This window comes from Lemur catta, chromosome 5 (genome assembly GCF_020740605.2).
Source record: "Lemur catta isolate mLemCat1 chromosome 5, mLemCat1.pri, whole genome shotgun sequence".
NCBI classification, from domain to species: Eukaryota; Metazoa; Chordata; class Mammalia; order Primates; family Lemuridae; genus Lemur; species Lemur catta.
In genome coordinates, this window is record NC_059132.1 from 76922266 (window position 1) to 76934061 (window position 11796).

General features: G+C 34.8%; 1 protein-coding gene across 1 annotated transcript; it reads left to right on the plus strand.

The window, feature by feature from the left end:
- The first annotated feature begins 238 nt into the window (after nucleotides 1–238).
- On the plus strand, nucleotides 239–7952 carry FGB (fibrinogen beta chain). Its single transcript, XM_045552152.1, has 8 exons — nucleotides 239–369; nucleotides 2971–3159; nucleotides 3659–3842; nucleotides 4798–5025; nucleotides 5592–5705; nucleotides 6067–6192; nucleotides 6404–6689; nucleotides 7292–7952. Exons 1-8 carry the CDS (start codon nucleotides 292–294, stop codon nucleotides 7521–7523), a joined length of 1437 nt encoding a protein of 478 aa, XP_045408108.1. The 5' UTR covers nucleotides 239–291; the 3' UTR covers nucleotides 7524–7952.
- The last annotated feature ends 3844 nt before the right edge of the window (nucleotides 7953–11796 follow it).

Consider the following 11796-nt stretch of genomic DNA (forward strand, 5'->3'; position numbering starts at 1 on the left):
CTGTCATTTTGTCCAATTAAACGATTTGAAAAACTTTAATGTTTCTAACCTAGGCCAATAAAGAACAATTAGTTGTATGACAGGTAAATAAGTTTTGCTGGGAAGATGTTGCTTAACTGATAAAATGGTTCAGCCAACGAGTGATCCAAAAGATTAACTATTAACCAAGGGAAGGTAACCATTTCTAAAGTCATTCCTAGCAGAGGACCCAGGTATATATAGGATTGAAGATCTCTCAGTTAAGTCTGCTTGCAAAGGATCGTTTCTTGGAACTTCCACAAATTTAAAACCATGAAACATCTATCGTTGCTATTATTGTGTGTTTTTGTAGTTAAGTCCCAAGCTGTCGTGAGTGACTACGATGAAGAGGTGATTCTTTTAAAAAATTATTATATTATTATTGATGCTAATATAAAATGTAACAGTCATAATCGTTTGTGAATATTTTAATGAAATTAACAGTGATTGTAGTTATGAAATTGAATTATTAACCTCAGTGATTTACTATTTTATTTAAAGAATGTTTCATAGTATTTCTTATATAAAAACAAAATAATTTCTTGTTTTCTGGTTTGTCACTTTTATTTTCCCAGGATGAAGATGGCTTAGCTAATGTAAAATGTGTTTTTCTCACTTGTTGTTATCCTGAGTTCTATGATTTTCATTTAGTTCTAGCAATACATTATTATGATTAAGAGGATGAAATCTGAGAATTTTACAAATGATAAAATAATAAAAGAATAGTATTTTAAAAGAAAAAAGCAGTGGTAGATAAGTTGCTCTATGGTGAAGGAGGGTAATATATAGCTCTGAGATTACTATTTATAAATGTGAATTATAACTAAATGTAAAAGCAGAATAGACCAAGTGTAATGTTAGAAAATGAAATATTGTTTTTTTTCAGATGAGAACATTTAAATTAGAGATAGTGTGCATTGTTATGATGATTAATGGCTATGAAACACAATTCAGTCTAATTAGTTGTTTGTTGAACAGTTTTTCCTCAAGTTTTATCTTTGCTAACTTGTTGCTATTATTTGAAGTTATCAAAAATACAGAAATACATTTGGAAAATGAGTAATTAAGAAATTTAAATTTTATTAACAAATTTCTCATACATAGCGTAGTATCATCATACTAGAAATAAGAGTACACAATAATATTTAAATAAAGTGATTTGTTTTGGCTCATTTGTCAAATTTGAAGGGAATTTAAATGCTTTAATTATCAGATTGTACATACAAAAAGGTAATTGTCTGGTTAATAGCATTAGATAAGAAAAATGTAAAGAACATGTAAAAATAAATTTTTGTAAGGTACTTTGCAAAGCACTTTCACATTCCTGCTTACCAACTAATCCTCACAGGAGCAGTTTAATAGTTTTGGCTTCAGAATGGATCTTCTAGTTTTGGTTATTTCAATAGTCTTTGTAGACCCAAATACCCACATAATTTCTTTAAGGTTTTTTTTTAATGTCTTTTTCTCTAGTAAAGCCAAACCATCCATGCTATCTCTCTAATGGTACCCTAAAATGAAAAGTAAATAGTTTTCTTCTGTTATAATTTTATTTGTAATAAACAGGTGAATCACATTCTATAAAATTTGTGTTAGAGTGGATGAGCTCTGGCTGGGACAATTTCTTCGATGTGAACATGCATATCTCCTCCAAATCTTTACATGTTGAGGATATGTATGGTTAACTGGTTAAGCAGGGAAATCTGAAACCAACCTGCCTAGGTTCTAATCTTAGCACTATCCCCTAAAACGTTAAATAATATTATAACTTAATGAATAATTGACAATAAAATTCAAAATAGAGTTCATTCAATGACTTCTAGACTCAGAAAATTGCAAGAAAGCTCAGCTGTTGCTTCAAGTCTTGCCATCTGTTAATTTGTAATTAAGCTCCTAAGGATATAACTACTGAAAAAGAACATATGATAATGTAGCTAATCCATGCCAAAACTTTTATATTGCAATGCATGTTTTCCACTTCATTATCTTTTGATGTAATATTTTTTAAGTTAGCAAATAATTTTAATCATAGTGCACAAACCTTGAGAATTATTTTAAATGTGATAAAATCATGGTGTTTGATAAAGAAATCATGTAGGGAATGTCAAGAGAACTTTTAACAAATAATTTTGTTGATAAGAATAAAATGATAAGAATAAAAGTGCAATTAGCAGTGGAGAAGCCACCTAAATGCTAGTATCTGTTATGTGTGATACCAATAAAAATAATAATGAACACTTACAATGTACCAAGTAGTATACTGAGGGTATCAAAAGCAACAAGCCATTTAATTCTTACATTAATCTTAGAAGGCTGGTACACACAATTACTATCCTTATTTTACAGATGAGAAAACCGGGAGCAGATAAAGTAACTTGCCCAAAGTCTTATTGCTAGTTAAGTGGCAGGGTTAAGATCTCAACTCAAGCAGTCTGGTCCAGAGTACTTTATTAGGATCAAAAATTGTCTTATTACAAATAAATTCCAAGTAAAATTCACTTTTATTAAATCTTTATTGTCTCTTAAATATGATTATATAGGAGTTAGCCTAATCTTTGATTCACAAAAATTAAAAGTGGGGAAATGATTAACAATAATTGTAAGAATTTAGTAATCCAAGTTTGATTCTTCTTGACAGTATAGATTCTTTATATTTCCATACATTCCAATACATAGGCTTCAGAAATCTGAGGTCATCACTATTCCTAATTGGATGCAGCTTTGTCTTAAGCTCTCTTCTTAAAATCTATACTGTACAATAGCTTTATGTGCAGTTGGTCTTTCTACTGTTTTTGAACACTAAGCAATGATTGACTGCCAACACCTAGCCAGTGGATGGACCCTAAGCAAATCATCAAGCTGGTGATAACCTCAATTGTAATAGGAGGGTGTTGGAATAGTTACATCTCAAAGCTTCTATAACACTGCGTTTTATTTCTGCCTGGTTCTTTGCAGGGGCCTGATGTCCGTGGTCATCGACCCCTTGACAAGAAGAGAGAAGAGGCTCCCAGCCTGAGACCTGCCCCACCTCCCATCAGTGGAGGTGGCTATCGGGCTCGTCCAGCCAAAGCAGCTGCCACCCAGAAGAAACTGGAAAGAAAAGCCCCCGATGCTGGAGGCTGTCTTCATGCTGACCCAGAGCTGGTGGGTATACTGATGTTTCTGGCGGTGGTGGGTCTGTCCTGCAGAGAAAGCCTGTATTTATCATGGCCTCCTACAGTTTTATTGGCCCACATTACTGTCACTGTTATTTTGTTGGTTTATTTTAGAAATAAAATTCAAAACATGAACTTATAGGGCCTTTGGTTGAGGTTTCCTTTCTTGTTTTCTTTGATCTGTGTCCAAGATAACAAATTAGGATATGTGGGTGTTACCGTTACCTTTATATTTTGCCCACTTCTTTTGTTCAGGCAGTAAAATTTTCATAGCCTAATAACATTTCTTCTATAGTGAAGGATGTTTTTAATCTTCGTGAGAGTATGATGATGACTCTAGAATTTCTGGCTTTACATAAAGAAAATCAAATAACAAATTTTTGTATAGACTAATCCATATCATTGAATTTTTACTATGTGCTATTTTAATAAATACTCATAACCCAAATCCTTCATCTAACGCCTGCTATTTTTTTCTTTGTTTGTAGGGGGTGTTGTGTCCCACAGGATGTCAGTTGCAAGAAGATTTGGTAAAACAGGAAAGAACAGTCAAAAACGGTGTTGATGAGTTACGTAATGACATGGATTCTATTTCCCAGACCTCCTCTTCCACCTTTCAGCACATGTTTTTGCTAAAAGACATGTGGCAAAAGAGGCAGAAGCAAATGAAAGGTAGATATACTTGGATTCTCAGTTATAAAGTCGGAAGCTAGAATGCCATGAGAATGCATGATTTGGTGAAGACTGACATTTCTAGATTAGCCTAAGTAGCATTCATACTGCTTTCGGTATGCATGTGATTACCCAAAGGTCTTCGCTTAGGCACTTTTCCCTGCAACTCGCCAGATAAGCACTATTCAGCTCTTAGTCCCAGTAGAGCATCAGCAAGGATGATTTTCTGTAAAAAATTTCACTGACTCCTAATTTTTAGTATATAAGAAACTTATGACTCCGAAGATAATATTCACAGAGTAAAACAAAATTAGCATTTATAGATTTAACATTTGGGGGTTTTGGATATGAGAGTAACCCATGATATATTCAATTGTGTTATGGATAATGACGCTTAACATACGAGTCCTGAGATCTGAACGTTGAATGCTATTGGCTTGGTGGTTAGGAATCAGCTAGTATGTGAGCCTGGCATAGGCATCTCAGTGAGTAGCATACCCAAATTTGGACATTTTTCAAAGAAGTGAAAGGAATCATGACATCTCTCTTGCAAATCTCAAGGCATGACTATACTTATGTGAGATGGACAAGTAAATCAAGTGTATCGACTCCATAAGATGTTGAACTTCTCAAATGGAAGGTCCAAATACTGCTTTCTCCTCTTTTTCCTTACCACAGAAATAAACATCCTGTTGTATTTATTACTTACTGGACATAATCTTTAGCTTATACTGATGGTAAATGACTAATACGGTAGTTAGGCTACATGTGAATTTGTATACGCCATGGACCCAATAATTTCCCCTAAATATAACTGTATATCATGGCTGCTTGGTGGTAGTTCAATGTTTATTTCTTTATTCTCAGAAAACAAAAATCAAAATTGTATAGTTAAATACATTCAGTTTTATGAGGCAAAAATACTAATGATTCCTACATAATTTCATTTTTCTAGATAATGAAAATGTAATAAATGAGTATTCCTCAGAACTGGAAAAGCACCGATTATATATAGATGAGACGGTGAACAATAATATCCCAACTAACTTTCGTGTGCTCCGTTCAATCCTGGAAGACCTGAGAAGCAAAATACAAAAATTAGAAACGGATGTCTCAGCTCAAATGGAATATTGCCGCACTCCATGCACTGTCAGTTGCAATGTCCCTGTGGTGTCTGGCAAAGGTAACTAGTTAATAAACATATTTCTATAGGGTTCCAGAAGAACTCACACTCTAAAAATAAGACCATTGAAAGAAAACAAACATCTAATGGACTTTCCCCAATATCATAATAACATTGTAGTACATCATGAAGATATCCTTAGCAGGTTATTTTGGCTTGGTCTGATGCGTTTGCCAGTCTTGGTGAGCAGGATGGAGTACAGCACAGTGACAGTGGCAGTTCCAGGGGTGGCTAATGTGTGTGTGTACCCACTTGCTTGAACAGATGTCAGGACCGTGGATAGATGTAGGAGTTTCTCCACCTTGTGTGTTCTGGCAGTTTATGGATATCCCAGCACACAAAAGGTGGAGAAGGGCTTTTTTCATCCTCTTGGCAGATTGAACTCTTCAAAACTGAATTTGATTTTCAGTAAAAGGAAGATCAATTTCTATAGTATTATTATTAATGTCTATAATAAAACATTCTTCAGTAACCTACATAATCAGTTATCTTAAAGAATTGGGGACTAAAGACCAAGTAATTATTTCACAGGCCCCCAAACATGATATGTTATCTTTTGTTTGCAGAATGTGAGGAAATTATCAGGAAAGGAGGTGAAACATCTGAAATGTACCTCATTCAGCCTGACAGTTCTATCAAACCATATAGAGTATACTGTGATATGAACACAGATAATGGAGGTAAGCATTTGATAGTTGTTGGCCTATCATTCTGTAATTATTCCGATCCCACAAATGCCAGAAAACAAGACCTAGCTCTACCATAGCCAATAACGAGTCATTTGATTTGGAATCCAATCCAATATTTAAAAAATTTTAAAATATCTATGATTCACAATTTGGGGTAAGATAAAGTACTTGCCATTTCCAAAGATTATGAGTGTTTTCCTCCCATATTTATTTGCTTATTATATCTATTTTATAGCACCAAATATAGGTAGGCATAAAATGAATGGAGAGGACAGGGGATCCAGATATTCTTTCAAAGTGACCTTATTTGTTATTGGTTAATATGTGTTATTTTTGTTTCTGTCAACCAAAGGATGGACAGTAATTCAGAACCGTCAAGATGGTAGTGTTGACTTTGGCAGGAAATGGGACCCATATAAGCAAGGATTTGGAAATATTGCAACCAACGAAGATGGCAAAAAGTACTGTGGCCTACCAGGTAAAAACTGCGAGTAAAAAATAAAATCATTCTATTTAAAATGGGATTGTTTATTCCATTAAGAAAACATACAATGCTGGAAGGCTGTTTTTAGGTTGTAGGCAGTTAAGAGGAGTTTAATGACAAAAATGTGAAAGCTAAAGTAAGAAAGGCAGTTTTTGGTTTCTAGAAGTTTTATTTTTGGTGAGATTTTATTTTATTTTTCCTTTAGGTGAGTATTGGCTTGGAAACGATAAAATCAGCCAGCTCACCAAGATGGGACCCACAGAGCTCTTGATTGAAATGGAGGACTGGAAAGGAGATAAGGTAAAAGCTCAGTACGGGGGATTCACTGTGCAGAATGAGGCCAACAAGTACCAGCTCTCAGTGAACAAATACAAAGGGACGGCCGGCAATGCCCTCATGGAGGGAGCTTCTCAGCTGGTGGGAGAGAACAGAACCATGACCATTCACAACGGCATGTTCTTCAGCACGTATGACAGAGACAACGACGGCTGGTAGGTGTTGCCCTCTTAGCTTTAAAAGTCCCCACCAGTATTATTGCTCAGAATCATTCATAGCTATTATTATCAATTACTACCTTTTCAAGGGGCACTGTCAGTCACAATACTAAGCTCTTTCCATATCATTGTAAAGCACTTCAACTGCGAGGTAGCCATTGTTAGTCTCATTTTACAGATGAGGTTTAGAGAGAGTGACTTGCCCAAAGTCACACAACTGCTAAGAGACAGAACTGGAGTTCAAGTACAGTTACTTTGTGAGTAATGGGCATTTAGATTAATATCTATATCTCTGTATATTAAAACCTTCATTTTGTTTCCTGGGGTTATCTAATACAAAGGGATCTAAAGACTGTCATTTCAGTATAAAGTAACCAGTGTGACCTTTAAACGAATTGGCCACATATACCCAGTTCTCTCCCTTTCTTGCTATAGGGCAGAGAAGGCCTTTCGTGTATTATTGTGACTCTGCATATAGAATCCAAGGGAAAGAGTCACATGTGTGACTGAGCATGGCACTCTCCTGTGGGTCCTCTGCAAACAATTAACTTGACCACTATAGTGCTGTTTCTAATAACTCCAAATACATTTTCTTTCAGGCTAACTACAGATCCCAGAAAACAGTGTGCTAAAGAGGACGGTGGTGGATGGTGGTATAATAGATGTCACGCGTCCAATCCAAATGGCAGATACTACTGGGGTGGACAGTACACCTGGGACATGGCAAAGCACGGCACAGACGATGGCATAGTATGGATGAATTGGAAGGGGTCATGGTATTCAATGAGGAAGATGAGTATGAAGATCAGGCCCTTCTTCCCACAGCAATAGACCCCCCAAAATGTAGATTTTTACTCTTCTATATGTGACAACATTTTTGTACATTATGTTATTGGAATTTTCTTTCATACATTATATCCCTCTAAAACTCTCAAATGGTTGTGTGACTTTTTGGAAAAGGTATAGGTTAAATGACATTAAAAACCACACAATTTTCTTTTGTATTCTTCATTTATCTTGCTTACCAAGAAGTATCTAAAAGGATAGTGGTGGACAGTCAATGTTCATAATTTCAATTGTAGTTGATTGTGAAAAGTTTCAAATTAGGAAAGGGCTCTTCTATCTGTGTAGGAAAACTGTGAGGCAAACTAAAAACTGATGTTTAAAAGTCCACATTTAAAGTTCTATTTATTTATGTAAGATCTATCACAGAAAACTTTCAAAAAGATTGATTAATTAAACCAGTCTCTGCTGCAATAAGTTAATGTTTCCTTATTTTGTGATCCACTTGGCCAATAAGTTAGGCTTTGCACTTGTAAGAAAAGTATTCACAACCTCACATATCAAATAAACTGACCTTAAACATCTGAAGATTTAAAATTTTACTCTGTACCATGGCAAAACCACTTCTCTGCTACTTCAGCAGACACTGGGATCAGGGATTCCAAGAGGACATTCAGGATCAAGTCTTCACCATGTGTTTTTTCAGGGAAATAGTGAAGTGGGAAGCAGAATTTGCCAGTTGCCCATGGAAACGAGGGCTACTCTTGCCCTCAGTTATGTTTTTCTTTTTTACATCATCACACCAGAACTAAAGTAGAAGTGGGTTTTCTATTCTTTCTACTTCCGCCCATGAAATGGGTATATCATCTCAACATTGCTTCCCTCCAACTGCCCTGGGCAACCCTGTGAGCCTAGGTCCTTCTTCCCCAGTGTGTCATCATTGCCGCTTATTTTCATGGAACTCACTGTCCTGAAGCTCATCCTCTTAATCTTTGCATCTAAGCAAAGCTTATTAATTTCTGGCTTGGAGACACTGCCACTCTCTTAATCCCTCATCAAATTCAACATCACCTTTTACCTGGTTTCCCTGCCACAAATTCTGACCCACAGTATCCTGTATTCACCTATTGCTCTGCCATGACATCTATTATCCTAAAAATAGAAAACTGCAGCCAAGTCACTTCCCTGCTTAATGTTAGCTCCTTGTAATCCATACCCAAATTCCTTAAATCCATTTTTTTTTTCTTAGAGGTGAAAATGGTCCTAGTACCACCTCCTGCCCCCTTCACTATAGACTTCATTTTTGTCACAATGAATTTTTTTACCGCTCCAGCACAGGTCAGGCCCTTTTAAAATATTTTTCAGCAGGTTTATTGAGTACAATTGATATTTTAAAAAATCATGTACATGTTTAACATATAGAATTTTATGAGTTAGGACATAAAAATACACCCATGATACCTTCAGCACAATTAAGGAATTAAACGTATCCATCACTTACTGAAGTTTCCTTGTGCCCCTTTGTTTTAATGTGTGTGTGTGTGTGTGTTATGTATATATGTGTGTGGGCAAGATCATTTAATCTGAACTCTACTCTCTTAAAAATTTTTAAGTACACAATACTGTATTGTTAACTGTAGGCACTATGTTGTACAGCAGACCTCTAGAACTTATTCAATGAGTATAAATGTAACTGCATCCCCATTTCCTCATTTCTCTCATCCCCTGGAAACCACCATTTTATTTTGTTCTTCAATTAGTTTGACTATTTTAGATATGTTATATAAGTGAAAGCAGGCTATATCCTTGTACACTATTGGTGGGAGTATAAAATGACGCAGCTACTGTGGAAAACAGTGTAAAGGTTCTTCAAAAAATTAAAAGATAGAATTACAATATGGTCCAGCAATCTCACTTCTGGGTATATATCCAAAAGAATGGAAATCAGAATCTCAAAGAGATATTTGTACACCCATGTTCGTTACAGCGCTATTCACAACAATCAGACCCTTCTATGTAATTTCTTATTGTTCCTCTGCATTTGGGAACCAACGGCAACAGCTAACCAATGTACTCAGAAGTGTCTTTTAAGCAACCACAGATTCCTTACAAGGGCAAAAATATGGGTGATATGAAACCCACCAGCTGTACTAGCTCAGCAGACGTTTCTGTTTAACCAATGCACACTTAATATCCTACATGCTGATCATTTAACCTGCAGACTTCTTTTACACAATACAGATTTCTTGGTACTAACCTAGGTTTATTGCATCAGTGTTTCCATATGGAAAGAGCCTAAGCATCTCTGTTTTTAAATAAATATCCCCAAGAGTTTCTAATCACCAGCTGGATTTTGGAATTACTGGTAGAGGGTACGTTAGTATTTATCTGAGACTCCCTTTATCTTTCTTATCTAGCAGCTTTCTCACTCATATGGTGGCCATGAGGCAATATTTTGAGCAAATAATCATCCTTGAAATTATCATGACTTTATAGGTGACCACTGCCTATGGTTAAGACTGGACTTGAGTTTCACATTTCACCAAATTCTAGAACTACTATTACTACTGTGCTGCCTCTCAGTCTCAGATGATTCCCTAGGTTGAACTTTGAGTTCTTTTGAAGTATAGAAAAAAATTACGGATGATACCTATCATTTGTACACAGAGCTGAAACTTTGATTTTTGAGTTCTGTTCTTCCCCTCACTCCTGCATATGACATGATGGCCCTGCTTGAAACTTCCCCGGTGTACAGCTCTGCACCAAGTAGCCATCAGTTGGTACATAGTTATGGATACACATAGAAATGGAATCATTTATATGTATTTTTAAAATATTAATTAATTATGATTTTGAGCAATGAAAGTAGCCATATTATTTATAAACATTTTAGGAAATTAGGACCACTGAAAATTTCAACACAAATAGTGAAACAGCTAATATCTTGGTTTATGTTTTTCTTATTCTCCTGTACATGTTTTAGTACCTGAATTTTTCACATTATATCACAGAAAGTTTTCCTACTATTTAATTTTTCTGTAATATTATTTTTTTGTAATATGCTTTTAAATGGCCATGTGATATTCCATCATGGGAATTTAAACAAGTCTCTGTCATTTCACAGTTAGTTTTTCTGACTTGTTTCTATTAAAGAGAATACTAAACTCAACATCTTTCTTCATAAACCTTTTTTCATATATTATATAATACATTATATATTATTCATAATATTATACATTTATTTTATAATAGTAATTATATATTATATATTTTATGATGGTATTTATATATTATAAATGTGTATTATATTATAATATTATTTTTATTTATTTATTTCTAGGATAAATTACTAGAAGCAGAATTTCTGGAGGGAATAAAAGGTTTTGGCATTTTAAAGATTTAAAATATATATATATATATATATATATATATATATATATATAGTGCCAAATAACTCTCCAGAAAGAGTGTGTCAATTTACCTCTGATGCACAGAATCACATGTTTATCACTTTTCTTCTCTCTCACTAATGTGTAATATTATGATTAAAATATTGAAATTACTTTACTTTTCATATCTTTAATTACTAGTATAAGTAAGAGTTTTAAAAATGTTTCATGACCATTTGACTGTCTTCTTTTGTGAATGACCTATCCATGTCCTTTCATCAATTTTCTATTAGCAAAATCATCTTTTCCACAAATTATTAATCATTATTTATGTAGGATAGCAATCAGGAACATAGTATTATCCTATATTTATTCAAATATTTTAATTCCTAAGTGTTACACTGGGAGAGTCATATACTTAAGCAAATAATCTTAACTAGTACCAATATTAACCACTGGACTCTTTCCTCCCAACCAAGATGTGATCAACAGGCAATATATTTTTTTGTTTGTTGTTTGACTGAATTATATTTATTTCTCGCCCCCCCCAAACTTTTATTTTGAAAAGTGTCAGCTCTACAGAGAAATTGCAAGAAGTTTAATGAATACCTCTCTACCCTTCCCCTAGCTTTGCGAATTGTTTGCTTCATTTGCTTTATCTCTCCAAAGCAGACATTTTAATGCAGTTTTGCAACAGCCAGTGTAGGTATGCAACCTTGAGGTCGTAGACCTACTGGGGATTTAGACAAAATGAAGTTAGCAAATATTTTCCAGAGTCCTCTGTTGCAATCATCACGTACCCACCATCAGCCATGAGCTGGTGAATGGGGACACCACTGCTCAGTGACTGAACATTTTCAGCTCAAACTTAACAGGTTCTCTTAAGTTTTCTTGCCTCTGAGGTTTTGAACTGCTGATTTTACTATGTGGAA